This window comes from Aulonocara sp. 'chitande type north' Nkhata Bay, linkage group LG20, assembly GCF_057382095.1.
Source record: "Aulonocara sp. 'chitande type north' Nkhata Bay isolate Kocher_YH1m ecotype deep benthic linkage group LG20, A_spYH_male_GT1.1, whole genome shotgun sequence".
In the NCBI taxonomy this organism is placed as follows: Eukaryota; Metazoa; Chordata; class Actinopteri; order Cichliformes; family Cichlidae; genus Aulonocara; species Aulonocara sp. 'chitande type north' Nkhata Bay.
In genome coordinates, this window is record NC_141363.1 from 23,433,056 (window position 1) to 23,447,797 (window position 14,742).

At 38.9% G+C, this 14,742-nt stretch overlaps 2 protein-coding genes across 2 annotated transcripts; both read right to left on the bottom strand.

Moving 5' to 3' along the window:
* On the bottom strand, window positions 1-5,761 carry LOC147305623 (uncharacterized). Its single transcript, XM_086277709.1, has 7 exons — window positions 5,656-5,761; window positions 4,298-4,633; window positions 3,913-4,083; window positions 2,809-2,907; window positions 2,399-2,433; window positions 2,161-2,316; window positions 1-1,570 (listed from the first exon to the last, which is right to left on the bottom strand). Exons 1-7 carry the CDS (start codon window positions 5,693-5,695, stop codon window positions 1,394-1,396), a joined length of 1,014 nt encoding a protein of 337 aa, XP_086133835.1. The 5' UTR covers window positions 5,696-5,761; the 3' UTR covers window positions 1-1,393.
* Window positions 5,762-7,281: 1,520 nt separating this feature from the next.
* On the bottom strand, window positions 7,282-13,335 carry LOC147305624 (uncharacterized). The gene is made up of 6 exons (XM_086277710.1): window positions 13,230-13,335; window positions 11,872-12,207; window positions 11,508-11,657; window positions 9,555-9,653; window positions 8,955-8,995; window positions 7,282-7,938 (listed from the first exon to the last, which is right to left on the bottom strand). Exons 1-6 carry the CDS (start codon window positions 13,267-13,269, stop codon window positions 7,804-7,806), a joined length of 801 nt encoding a protein of 266 aa, XP_086133836.1. The 5' UTR covers window positions 13,270-13,335; the 3' UTR covers window positions 7,282-7,803.
* Between the last annotated feature and the right edge of the window lie 1,407 nt (window positions 13,336-14,742).

A 14,742-nucleotide genomic window follows, 5' to 3' on the forward strand; every position in this document is an offset into this window, starting at 1 on the left:
ACATATATATGCAAATGCAATAGCTTAAATGAATATAATAATATTGTTTTTAATTTAACAAAATAAAATTTGTTAAATTAATACAGTAAATTCAGTACATTCATCATTTTCAGTGTAAAATGACATAAATAAGAAGTTTTACGGTGACACTGTTGGGACCTTATATTTGTGGCCAATATCTATTAAACAGTTTGTAGAATTTCATTCCAACCAGCTCTTATTTCATTTTGTATTAAAGGTCGGGAGGATACAAAGAGATCTTCTCAGAACTACTGCTGCTATTATAAGAGACATCCATCACTGACATTTATCCACACACGGGATACATGTGGAAAAAGACAACATAACATGACATTTAAATTCATCCCTCAAATTCTTGTGTGAACCTGCAATAAAATGTTCTGTGACTGAATAGATTAGAGGAAATGAGCTGGACTTATTGTCCACTTTCTCATTACTTTCATATATTGTTTTAGTAAGTATCCAAAACATACAAGTTTCATTTATAATTTTTCAAGGGATCTTATATCTGTTTTCACTCTTGTATGCTTTTCATACAAGTTTCACACAAGACAGATACAAACGTTATAAGATTTATATATATCTTTTCCATTTGGGATATCACACTGCATTCAGTAAAGTTGTTAGAATATCCTTCTCAATATAGACTGTTGGCAAACATTTCTGGATATAATCCAGAAATGGGCGATCGTGGCTCAAGAGTTGGGCGTTCACCTTGTAATCGGAAGGTTGCCGGTTCGAGCCCCGGCTCGGACAGTCTCGGTCATTGTGTCCCTGGGCAAAACACTTCACCCGTTGCCTACTGGTGGTGGTCAGAGGGCCCGGTGGCGCCAGTGTCCGGCAGCCTCGCCTCTGTCAGAGCGCCCCAGGGTGGCTGTGGCTACAATGTAGCTTGCCATCACCAGTGTGTGAATGTGTGTGTGAATGGGTGGATGACTGGATATGTAAAGCGCTTTGGGGTCCTTAGGGACTAGTAAAGCGCTATATAAATACAGGCCATTTACCATTTATATCGAGTAACAGACAGAGACAACTTCACAGAGAGTATTTTTTTTAAATAAAAAGTTGGACCAGCTTTTTGAGGTCTTTAATGATGCATTATTCTCTTTTCTGTAAACACAAGTGGCCATATTTGAACAAAAAGGTGGCCGGAATTGTACTGGCTAACGCCAGCTAGCACTAATATTATGATTTTATGTAATTGTCTGTCAATTATGACAATAACATTATTGGGAAATACCATAGTTTGAAAAAAAAGTGAATTAGTTATCTTTTAAGCTAAATAATGAGTAACTATCATAAAATATTGCATTTATCCAAGGCTAATTATGTTCACCTGCTGACTACTGAGGTGCCATCCACAGCATTAGATCTAATGTATTTCAACAGTAGAGTACAGAGGAGGTGAACCAACGTTGGGGTGATTGGCATAAATCGCAGGTGTACAGTAGACAGTGTCACATATATTACCACAGGGGGCGCTGTTGGAGGAAGGAATGTGGGAAAAATCCACTTCAGTGTAATCAGCATCATTCATGTCATCTGTAGCCTGAAATAAAAAGGTGGCATCAAGCTTCAGAATCTTAAAATGAATTTGTAATTACATGAACATTTAGAGATACTACCAGACAGAAGATAATTTTTGTACATGTAGGTTAAAAAATAGACTAAATTTGTGAACTCTTAAAAAAAGTTTACCTTCATCTTGTTGATAAAGTAAGAGTGATTTAAAATAGAAATCTATTTTACTTATGCTACAGAAACTGATACCAGCACAAGCCTGTGAGCTTCCACTCTGCTGTTTTAACAAAAGATCCATCACTGCACTGTTTAACTGTCATTGGTCATTTCTGCTGCTGATTTGTCACAAGGCTTCACCACAGCTGGCAGCTCTGCATGGTTTGATTTAGAGTTTTTTAGAGTTTTGATTTAGTTTTACATCTGCTGCTCTTCCTGAAGCAATTTCTGTTTCTGCCTGGAATCAAACAGCAACTTTTTGCATGTAGTAAATCACTATAATATAAGAGACAGTATAACAGATCGATCAAGACAGCTAGTGAATTACTTTACTGCCCAAAATGTTGCACCGATCATTGTTTCTGATGCCAGAGTTTAAAATCAAACCATGATTCTATTTACTGTGTTCTGAGGAGCGGTGACGAGGCTGTAGAGCTCTTGGTTTTCAACTCCATCTGGTTGCGAGCCTTCGGGGTAGTCATAAACTGAAGACACCTGCACAGGAGTTACACGGTTCTGAGCTTCATCCTCTGTGATGTTTCCATAAAGCCAGTTGGCCTGGAGAAAGAGAACAAACTGGCTGATTGATCCTAATCAAGTAGTAATGAAGCTCAGGTCACTCATAACTCCTAAAACCCACCTGTGAGATGTCAGCATGATCAGTTTTCATAGGTCCTGAAAAACATGCAAAAAATAAACATCTGTATTTATGTCACATTAAGTCACACAGTAACAGAACTCAAAGAACTGAACAGTATGAGGAAAAAGAACTGAAATCATTAAACAATGACTGATTTGAAGTAAACTGCAACCAATGACCGTGTCACAGGGCTTTCGGTCCCTTTCAGATTTTCTTGTTACTTTTATTATTAAAGCATAAAGTTATTTACACTTTCACATTTTGCAATAAAAAGTCCCCATAATAAATATTACACAATATATTATAAAGGTTTGGCTTAACATTAAGTTTAGGGTTAATCTCCAGGAAATGAACCTGCATGCCGGTCATGTTGTGGAATGAAGAGATGAATTTGTTTACTACAGGCTCACCTTTTAGTTTAATCTTCCTGTTCTTGTAGAAAATCAGCAAAGCTGCTGATAAGATGGTGATCATAGCGACCAGAATCAGAGTCACATGAAGCAGCTTATCTGCAACGTAATAGAACAGATTTTATGCTGTTACACTCTAAATATGTGATATGTAATAAATGCATTTGTGAAACAAAGTCTCAGTCATTCAACCAACCACAGATAAAAAAAAATGCTAAATGGCCTGTATTTGTAAAGCGCTTTACTAGTCCCTAAGGACCCCAAAGCGCTTTACACATCCAGTCATCCACCCATTCACACACTGGTGATGGCAGCTACGTTGTAGCCACAGCCGCCCTGGGGCGCACTGACAGAGGCGAGGCTGCCGGACACTGGCGCCACCCCAGAGGTTAATTCTGTTCATCTGGACGTCGTGTTTTTAGTGGGAGAAACGTTTCGTCACTCATCCAAGTGACTTCTTCAGTCTCAGCTGACTGCAGGATTCCCCAATCTTATAAAAAGTACACTTGCACAATGACTGAAACTAGCACCACTGAATGCCCATTGATAAAATCCCATTGACCATTGATCAACAACCACTGATCAATGGCCATGAGTACCATTCACAGAGAGTTGGCAATGGCTGCAATCACAGCATTGTAAGATGGTGACAGATGTAGCCTTAGGCCCCCTCCTCGATTCAGAGTTGGTCTTTCCCTTTTTATGTAAATGGCCCCGTGTCTGATCTTTACTGCAGTACATTTATTTTATAACTTCACTTCTGTAGCTTAATATTACAAAACATACTCAAATAAAGAATGATATAAATTTCGTTCAAGCTATAATGAGGGTACAATAAGATGGAATAACAAGAAAAATGTTTAAATAAACAAAAATAATATACCTCATCCTGCAGCGAATCTGGAATTTTTACTTTTGATACTTTAAATCTATTTTAATTTAAATACTTTTATCTTTTACTTCTGAGTTGTGTATTTCTCCAATGTGTCTGTTTCTATTCATACTTATAGGAATAAATCAGACCCCTTCTTCCATGAGGTTTGTATTTTTGTGATAAACATAGTGACGGATCCACACTCACACCCACATGCATATACGATGTACCTGAACCTGCAGCTGTTTGAGGCTGTCTGGAGACTTCAGAGGAGGCTGATGAAGCTGTGAAGCTTCCTGAACTGACGTTCCCATGCTGTGTTGTTGTTGTTGCTGTTGTGGAGGCCGACAGGAGAAACGTTGATGTTGATAAAGGCTGATGACGTGTTGGAGTGTCTGAAGCTGTGAACAAGGAAAAATCATAATAATAATAATCCTGCTTGAAGCAGGTTTTCTGTCTGCATGTGAGTAATAGAGGTTAATGTGTGTTTACAGCACAACTCATTGAACTAAACTTGTAGTGTAAATATGACACATGTAGGTTATTGAAAGAAAAGTAACTGTGGTCAGTGAGAAGTTCACATCTTCAGAGACATGAATACATTTTTTTACTCACCTCCTGTGATGACAAGCTGAAAATCACATGGTTGTAAAGTTCTGTCCAGTGTGCACCTGTACCATCCTGAATCAGACTTGTTCAGCTGTGTGATGCTCACGTACACAATATCCTTTGAGAAATATTTTTTTTCATATTTAATGCTGTATCTGTCGCTCTGAGCTGTGTAATCAGTTGTTTCAATGAGAATGTTTCCAGTTTCACATTTGTCTTTGCAGAACAATGTCTTTCTTCCAGGGATCTGAAATTTACATTCAACTGTGATGTTTCCTCCTTCCAGTCTTTCATAGACGAGAGTTTCAGCGTTGGCAAGTCCAGTGTTTCCATCCTGCAGGTCTGTAGAAAATATGAGCAATCAATTATTACCAACTTCCTGTAAACACTGCAGTTTGATGATATTTTATTAAAATAAGACAGATGATTTTTCACTGTAATTCAGAACAACATTTTAAAGTAGTTCATTTAAATTCACTCTCTTTATATTTTTCATTTGAACAAAATCATCCTGGTTCTTCCTGACATCGACACAAGCCATCTGCTGAAGAACCGCTCAGTTAAAAGCTTGAAAACTGACCTCTTATTTGTTTGTATTAAGATCTTGATCTGCTTTGAGGTTTTTGAAATAGTTACTTAATATTCAGAGTTTTCATTCCGTTAACATTAAAGCTGTGCTGTTCCTCCTGAACTCAATGATAAGGTTGTTTCCTTACAAGCTCTAAATGTGGTTTAGTGGTTTGGAAAAGAAGGAAGCAGCACTCTGAACACAAACGAGCTGCTGTCGGTCTGAACGCAGCTGCTAACCAGGTGACGTGTCAAGGTAGATATCCCCGACAGAATTTGTTTCCCCTGCTTCGGGAGCGCGCACTGGGCTTTTAGATCACAAACACCTCTAATAATGAGTTATTACTTCTGAAATTTTGGACGTTTTAGCTCTTTGTACAGTACAGTTAGAGAAGGATACAAATAATTATCAGTCAAAATATCCTTGCTTTATTGAAATCATCCAACAAACTAAACGGTAATGTAATGGAGGCGGAGGCAATTGGAGCCGCTCTCCGTCCACACCGAATGCTCCGACGTAAGGGAAACAAATTCTGACGGGGATACTTACCTTGGCACACCTGTCAACTCGAGGAGGCGGGGTATGTCTTAATCTCAACAAACTATGCTGTAATTCTGTCATTTCCATTGACTGTTAAACCTTTACCAGTATGAATGCAGGCTTTCATCTGCTCTGTGAGAACAGTGGTGGACATTGACTTACAGACAACCTTGGCTTCTGCTTTCAGCACTATTTCTGATGTAGTGCAAAACCTGCAAACATCTTTATAAATAAGAAATAAGAAGAATTTACTCACAGAGGAAGATGAAGCAGATCAAAATGTGACAGAGTTTCATCTCCAGGTTCTGACGGCTTAATGGTTAATGCTGCTTCTCTTTCTTCTCCGTTTGCAAACCAGGAACTTCTAACTTTCGTTTCTTGTTGTGGTCCCTACACTCCTCTACTTTCACAGGGTTTTTTTTGTCCATTTAGTTATGGTTTCATTTTACATTTTCTTGAAACTTTTTTTATCTTCCAAAACAGTGTTTGGAGTTAACTAATCTTATTTAACTGGCTGCTGTTTCATTGTATAAAGCAGTGAGATCCATCTGCAACTCACCTACTAAAGGAGCAGTGACACTGACAGAAAGCTCATCACTGAGGGGCTTCCTGTCAAAATAAAAACTGTTTAATACAAAGCTGTGTTCACTCACCTGCCACATGATTAAGTACACCTGTCTAGTGACTTAATTGTTTGATTCTTTTCGTTCTCATCAGAAAATGTCCTGCAAGTCGTTTATCTTTTCAATATTGAGAAAGTTATCCAAGCTGTAAACAACAAGACATTTGGAAGTGTGTGCTGAGGGTGTAGGTGCAAACTCAAAAAGTAGCATCAGATACATGGAAATGAACAGAGCTAGATACTGACAATAAAAAAAAAATTAGCCTACACCTGTCATGGTCCCGAGTCTTTGATTCAATATTTCCAGTTTTATTCTGGACTTATTTACATCAGAATCAGAATGAGAATACTTTATTTGTACCTAAGGAAATTATGTAATTATGTATCTTTGAAAGTTACAAGTTAATTTAGCTTCTACTTCCTGAATATGTTAAACTCTGTTGTCTATGAGTTTGTTATTTATATTTCTTGATTTCTTGTCCTTTTGTGTCCAGTCTGTTTCGTCCCTGTGTTGTGTCTCCAGTGTCTCTGTGTCGTTTTACCTCTGGTCTCCCCATTGTGTTCATGTCTGTGTGGTTTGTTTTTGTTTATTTTTTGTGCATATCTGTGTTCCCTGTCTTCTGTAGTTAACTCATTCACTGCCAGCCATTTTCAAACGTATGCTTTCAATTGACGTCTATAGACGTCAATGGCAGTGAATGAGTTAATATATCTCAAGACATTCATCTCTGTGTTTCATCCTTTTGTGTCCCCAGTCTGTCATGTCTCCATGTCTGTTTATCCCCAGTCCAAGTGTCATGTCTCAGTCTCAGTGTGTTCCTTCCTGTTTTATTTTGTTAGTCCCACATCTCCTGCCCGTACATTCAGTTTTGCATCCTCTGTCTTATTTGTCAGATTTTGTTCACCTGTGTTCTTGTGAGTTCCATCTCCCTGATCACCTCTTGTGTATTTAAGCCTTTAGTTTCCTTCACTCCCTTGTTGTGATCTCCCCTCATGTTGTGTGTTCTCCCTTCTCCCTGTCAGTGTTAGTTTTCAGTCTGTTTGCTCCTGTTTTACTCATCTGTATGTGTTGTTAAGTTTGCCATTTGGTAGCTAATAACGCTGTGTTTTGAGTTCAAGTCTTTCTGCATTTGGAATCCACACTCTTCCTAAGACACAAATGTGTCCTGACAACATATTTTAAACAAAGAATGAGACGAGTGATTCCAGATAGTTTAGAAACTTTGAAATGACTTTTATTTTAATTAAAAAGTAGACCTTCTAATAGGTGACTTGGGCAGACTGTAGATCCATGTACGTCATTCATTGACACTGTGGCTAAAGGATCAAACTGATATCACGGCAAAACGTGTAACAGACACGTCGGTCGACAGTGTCCATCGCACGCTTTACCTCTTCAACAAATGAAATGGACATGAATGCAGAAGTTGCATTACCAGCAGGGGGAGTAATATATGTAAAGCCATGAAGTCGGTAGTGAGGACCAAGTACATTCGTCCTTAATCATCAGAAACAGTTAAGCTAGGTGGCTAATATGTATATGCATGTAAATGTGTTAATAACATTTATTTAAAGGCTTTCCGATGATTATTTTCATGTTGGCTTGAAATAAATCTCCCTCTGCTGTTACTGCAACTTCTGCATGTGTGTCCATTTCATGTTTTGTAAGGGGCAAAGTGTCAAATGTACACGGTGGACCAGCGTGTCTATTACATGTTTTGACACGATACTGGGCTAAAAGATGGAAGCAATGGGAGAAAAATGACAGGTACGCTCATGCAGTCATTCAGCTTCACAGGAGTTCATGTCTGAAAACTGGTTATTGTGTCTGAGTGTAGAGTAGGTTTGGTCGTGATCTCTGCTCGAGGTCGAGTCTTCACATGAGGAGACTGGACGATCGATTTCACTGAGACCAATCTGGGAAAATAAAAATGACAAACTGACTGAATTGAGGAGAAAAGACAAAAACACAATGACAGCAAAGACATATTAAAGCAGAAGATGATGATGCGCAGCAGGTTTTTAGTTTCAGGATGGAAACAGAAGCTGTGTGTTCTATTTATAGTACACAGAGAAGTGAAAAGTAGATTTAAATGAATCATATAATAGTGGATTTCATTTATATAGCGCTTTTCGGGCCCTCAAACCGCTTTACAATTCCACTATTCATTCACACACTGGTGAAGGTAAGCTACAGTTGTAGCCACAGCTGCCCTGGGGCAGACCAGGAGGCGGTAGGTCAAGTGTCTTGCCCAAGGACACAACGACCGAGACTGTCCGAGCCAGGGCTCGGACCGGCAACCTTCCGGTTACAAGACGAACTGCCAACTCTTGAGCCACGATCGCCTCGATATGATTGAAACTGGAATGAAATATTGTTTTAACATTTTCCTATTAGGTCAGCATTTACCAATTTAAATTGAAAATCATGAACTTTTTGTAAACCATGAAATCACTTTTTGTTTTTCTTTTCTGTCATGAATTGCTCTGTGACAGGCAGGAGATTGGACCCAAAATGCAGGATTCGCAACACATGGGGGCGAACTCAAAATGCAGCTTCATTGCTGACTCGAGGGAAAACGATACAAAACTATAAAATATAAAAATATAAACTAAACTAGAGGGAGAGAGAACATGAGGAGCATGAGGGAGAGAGGCAGCCATGATAGGCTGGGGAAAACAAGATGTCACAAGAACTCACACAACCATATAAATGCAGACACCCAGGGGGAGACACAGAAGGCAACAACACAGGGAGACTACTGAACAGAGTGACGTAGGAAACCCAACCTTAACGTAATGCAAAAAATGACAAAAAGCACAGGAAACTTAAACCGCTGGGCCAAAATGACCCAGGACCATGCCATTTCTTTCCAGTCTCGTACAGATTTTTAAAAGATGACATAGAGAAAAAACAAACTGAGATAAATCACCTCAGTGTGGTCAAATGCTGAGTGTCTCCTGCTGTTCAAACCTGTAGAAAAGACAGGTAATAAGTTTCATTAGCTTGACTTACTTATTCTGAAAACGTAATACAATTTTAACAAAATGTTGTGTGTCCAGTGTGTGTGCCTGTCCTGTGAAACACTGAGTTTATCAGCAACCAATCAGTACCACAAGAAATATTTTGAATAAAGGTTATTACAGTTAAAATACATTAAAAACAAAAATGCAATTTATTTAAATTAAATCCACTTCTCCTTATTAAGGTTGTGGGGATGCTGAAGCCTTTCTCAGCTGTCACAGGGCAAGAGTCATGGTACACCCTGGACAGGTCTAACGCAGGTGTGTCGCTAATACAGTTTTTATTGTAATACCTGTACTACTTATCTTAAATCTTGCCTCTGACATATGCCCTCCTCAGGATAATAATTGAAACTAATAAAACTGAAATATGAAAATCCACTCTGGAAATTAACTGAAAATAGAAAATAAACTGAATTGAAAACAAACATCAAAATGCAAAAGTATAATAACTCTGTTGTCAATTAATGAATCTTAAAGGTTTTAAATAATGTTTGAAGGTAACTCACCGTTAGAGGCCTCGGCCGTGATTCTGTAGATGAGCAGCAGAACAACAGGCAGCAGAACCACCACCACAGATAAACGTATCACCAGCTCCAAGGACAAACCTGGATGACAGACACACAGACACAAAACTTCAAATGCTGCTTTTCACGAGTTTCTCAGAAAACGACGTGAAATGTTGTTGAGCTTTGCTCTTGTTGGAGAATTGTAACTTGTTTCTCTTTGTGAGGGAATAGTTGTTGTTCTGGGTATGGATCATTTGTCAAGTAAATAAACTGCTGCTCAGTGTCTTGAATCATTCTGTGCTGTTGGACTTTGGTCTTGGAAATGTGAAGAGTGGGTGAACATAAAGCATGATCTGTGTAGGTTAACAGGATCTTAGGAAACAGACGTGCACCACAGCAAATAATTTCTAAAACATGAACTGCAGCAAAGTCTCACAGAAGAACCTGAAATAAAAATGTTGAATTTTTTCTATTATTTCAAGTTTGTGGACTCGAATCATTCTTCCTGTTGAAATGATATTACTGAAGTCACATGACTGTAATGAAAACAGAGGGCAGTTTTCTGTGCACACAAACAACTTTTTGTCAGTTTTTCATGTTTTGCCATGAGACTGAGCTTCAGCTCCAGACTTTTAGCTCAGCAGCTTGAGTCAAATCTTGGTAATTATTTTAAATTCCCATCCATCTAAACAAACTGGGAGAGAACCATCACTTTCATTTCCATGGTCACTGGGACATTAAAAACTCAGTGAATAGAATTTGTGGTCTCATCCAGTTCATCAGATTCAAATGTTCTGCAACTTTACCCCAAACCTTTGAAAATAAGCCTTTAAATGTGTTTTTCCCATAAGCTACACTCCTACTAAGCATGCACACAGTTTCTGAACATTATGACAGAGCGAGTCCAGAAGATTTGGATTTAATGAGCCTCATCTCCATGATGAAAATCAGAAAAACTGATTAACAATATTGACTGATCACATCTTTGTCTGCCATCAAGAGCTCATGTAGTGACACTAAGAAGTCAGCCAAGTTCTCAACCAGCTTTTATCTGCAGTGGTGGTAAGTTTTTAAGTGCTTCATTTAGACGTTGTGCTCTTTACATTCCTAGATTTATCTCATAACTTCACTTCCTTCATAATTTTATATTAATTTTACAAAATGTAATATCTTAATCTTCTTCCACTTTTAAAGGGCGGGTCGCGGGGGCAGCAACCTAAGCAGAGAAGCCCAGACCTCCCTCTCCCCAGCCAGCTTTTCCAGGGGAACACAAAGGCATTCCCAGGCCAGACGAGAGATATTATCTCCCCAGCGTGTCCTGGGTCTCTTCTCCCGGTGGGACATGCCCGGAACACCTCACCCGGGAGGTTTCCAGGAGGCGTCCTTGTCAGATGCCAAAACCACCTCACCTGGCTCCTTACGATGTGGAGGAGCAGCAGCTCTACTCTGCGCCCCTCCTGAATGGCCAAACTCTTCATCCCATCTCTAAGGGAAACACCAGCCACCCTTGGAGGGAGCTCATTTCCGCCATTATTTCAGTCACTACCCACAGCTCACGACCATAGGTGTTGGGGGAGAACAGGGATGTAGATCGATTGGTAAATTCAGATATTCGCTTTTACACACTCTGTCTCCTACATCAAATACATAATTCAGTTTAAATTATGAAAAAGTTGCCATTGGGAGCAATTAACAGATAGAAATTCACAAACATAACCTCATCATAAAACAGCTCTGGTAATTTTACTTTTGATACTCTGATTAAATTTTAATGTCAATACTTTTTTGTGTGTATTTCTACACTGTGGCTGTTTCTACTTATACTTCAAGAATTAATCAGACTGCTTCTTCCACACTGATGTGTTGTTAATAGACATGGATGAGGGTTTTTATTTTTGTGATAAACAATGACAGATCCACACTCTTATCCACACTCATGCATATACGATGTACCTGAACCTGCAGCTGTTTGAGGCTGTCTGAAGACTTCAGAGGAGGCCGAAGGTACGAAACTTGCTGAAGTGAAGTTTGTTGTTGTTGTGGAGGCCGACAGGAGAAATGTTGATGTTGATAAAGGCTGATGACGTGTTGGAGTTTTTGAAGCTGTGAACAAGGAAAAATCAGAATAATCACAATCCTGCTTGGAGCAGGTTTTCTGTCTGCATGTGAGTAATAGAGGTTAATGTGTGTTTACAGCACAACTCATTGAACTAACCTGAAGTGTAAATATGACACATTTAGGTTATTGAAAGAAAAGTAACTGTGGTCAGTGAGAAGTTCACATCTTCAGGGACATGAATACATTTTCTTTACTCACCTCCTGTGATGACAAGCTGAAAATCACATGGTTGTAAAGTTCTGTCCAGTGTGCACCTGTACCATCCTGAATCAGACTTGTTCAGCTGTGTGATGCTCACGTACACAATATCCTTTGAGAAATTTTTTTTTTCATATTTAATGCTGTATCTGTCGCTCTGAGCTGTGTAATCAGTTGTTTCAATGAGAATGTTTCCAGTTTCACATTTGTCTTTGCAGAACAATGTCTTTCTTCCAGGGATCAGAAATTTACATTCAACTGTGATGTTTCCTCCTTCCAGTCTTTCATAGACGAGAGTTTCAGCGTTGGCAAGTCCAGTGTTTCCATCCTGCAGGTCTGTAGAAAATATGAACAATCAATTATTACCAACTTCCTGTAAACACTGCAGTTTGATGATATTTTATTAAAATAAGACAGATGATTTTTCACTGTAATTCAGAACAACATTTTAAAGTAGTTCATTTAAATTCACTCTCTTTATATTTTTCATTTGAACAAAATCACCCTGCTTCTTCCTGACATCGACACAAGCCATCTGCTGAAGAACCGCTCAGTTAAAAGCTTGAAAACTGACCTCTTATTTGTTTGTATTAAGATCTTGATCTGCTTTGAGGTTTTTGAAATAGTTACTTAATATTCAGAGTTTTCATTCCGTTAACATTAAAGCTGTGCTGTTCCTCCTGAACTCAATGATAAGGTTGTTTCCTTACAAGCTCTAAATGTGGTTTAGTGGTTTGGAAAAGAAGGAAGCAGCACTCTGAACACAAACGAGCTGCTGTCGGTCTGAACGCAGCTGCTAACCAGGTGACGTGTCAAGGTCGATATCCCCGACAGAATTTGTTTCCCCTGCTTCGGGAGCGCGCACTGGGCTTTTAGATCACAAACACCTCTAATAATGAGTTATTACTTCTGAAATTTTGGACGTTTTAGCTCTTTGTACAGTACAGTTAGAGAAGGATACAAATAATTATCAGTCAAAATATCCTTGCTTTATTGAAATCATCCAACAAACTAAACGGTAATGTAATGGAGGCGGAGGCAATTGGATCCGCTCTCCGTCCACACCGAATGCTCCGACGTAAGGGAAACAAATTCTGACGGGGATACTTACCTTGGCACACCTGTCAACTCGAGGAGGCGGGGTATGTCTTAATCTCAACAAACTATGCTGTAATTCTGTCATTTCCATTGACTGTTAAACCTTTACCAGTATGAATGCAGGCTTTCATCTGCTCTGTGAGAACAGTGGTGGACATTGACTTACAGACAACCTTGGCTTCTGCTTTCAGCACTATTTCTGATGTAGTGCAAAACCTGCAAACATCTTTATAAATAAGAAATAAGAAGAATTTACTCACAGAGGAAGATGAAGCAGATCAAAATGTGACAGAGTTTCATCTCCAGGTTCTGACGGCTTAATGGTTAATGCTGCTTCTCTTTCTTCTCCGTTTGCAAACCAGGAACTTCTAACTTTCGTTTCTTGTTGTGGTCCCTACACTCCTCTACTTTCACAGGGTTTTTTTTGTCCATTTATTTATGGTTTCATTTTACATTTTCTTGAAACTTTTTTTATCTTCCAAAACAGTGTTTGGAGTTAACTAATCTTATTTAACTGGCTGCTGTTTCATTGTATAAAGCAGTGAGATCCATCTGCAACTCACCTACTAAAGGAGCAGTGACACTGACAGAAAGCTCATCACTGAGGGGCTTCCTGTCAAAATAAAAACTGTTTAATACAAAGCTGTGTTCACTCACCTGCCACATGATTAAGTACACCTGTCTAGTGACTTAATTGTTTGATTCTTTTCGTTCTCATCAGAAAATGTCCTGCAAGTCGTTTATCTTTTCAATATTGAGAAAGTTATCCAAGCTGTAAACAACAAGACATTTGGAAGTGTGTGCTGAGGGTGTAGGTGCAAACTCAAAAAGTAGCATCAGATACATGGAAATGAACAGAGCTAGATACTGACAATAAAAAAAAAATTAGCCTACACCTGTCATGGTCCCGAGTCTTTGATTCAATATTTCCAGTTTTATTCTGGACTTATTTACATCAGAATCAGAATGAGAATACTTTATTTGTACCTAAGGAAATTATGTAATTATGTATCTTTGAAAGTTACAAGTTAATTTAGCTTCTACTTCCTGAATATGTTAAACTCTGTTGTCTATGAGTTTGTTATTTATATTTCTTGATTTCTTGTCCTTTTGTGTCCAGTCTGTTTCGTCCCTGTGTTGTGTCTCCAGTGTCTCTGTGTCGTTTTACCTCTGGTCTCCCCATTGTGTTCATGTCTGTGTGGTTTGTTTTTGTTTATTTTTTGTGCATATCTGTGTTCCCTGTCTTCTGTAGTTAACTCATTCACTGCCAGCCATTTTCAAACGTATGCTTTCAATTGACGTCTATAGACGTCAATGGCAGTGAATGAGTTAATATCTCAAGACATTCATCTCTGTGTTTCATCCTTTTGTGTCCCCAGTCTGTCATGTCTCCATGTCTGTTTATCCCCAGTCCAAGTGTCATGTCTCAGTCTCAGTGTGTTCCTTCCTGTTTTATTTTGTTAGTCCCCCGTCTCCTGCCCGTACATTCAGTTTTGCATCCTCTGTCTTATTTGTCAGATTTTGTTCACCTGTGTTCTTGTGAGTTCCATCTCCCTGATCACCTCTTGTGTATTTAAGCCTTTAGTTTCCTTCACTCCCTTGTTGTGATCTCCCCTCATGTTGTGTGCTCTCCCTTCTCTCTGTCAGTGTTAGTTTTCAGTCTGTTTGCTCCTGTTTTACTCATCTGTATGTGTTGTTAAGTTTGCCATTTGGTAGCTAATAATGCTGTGTTTTGAGTTCAAGTCTTTCTGCATTTGGAATCCACACTCTTCC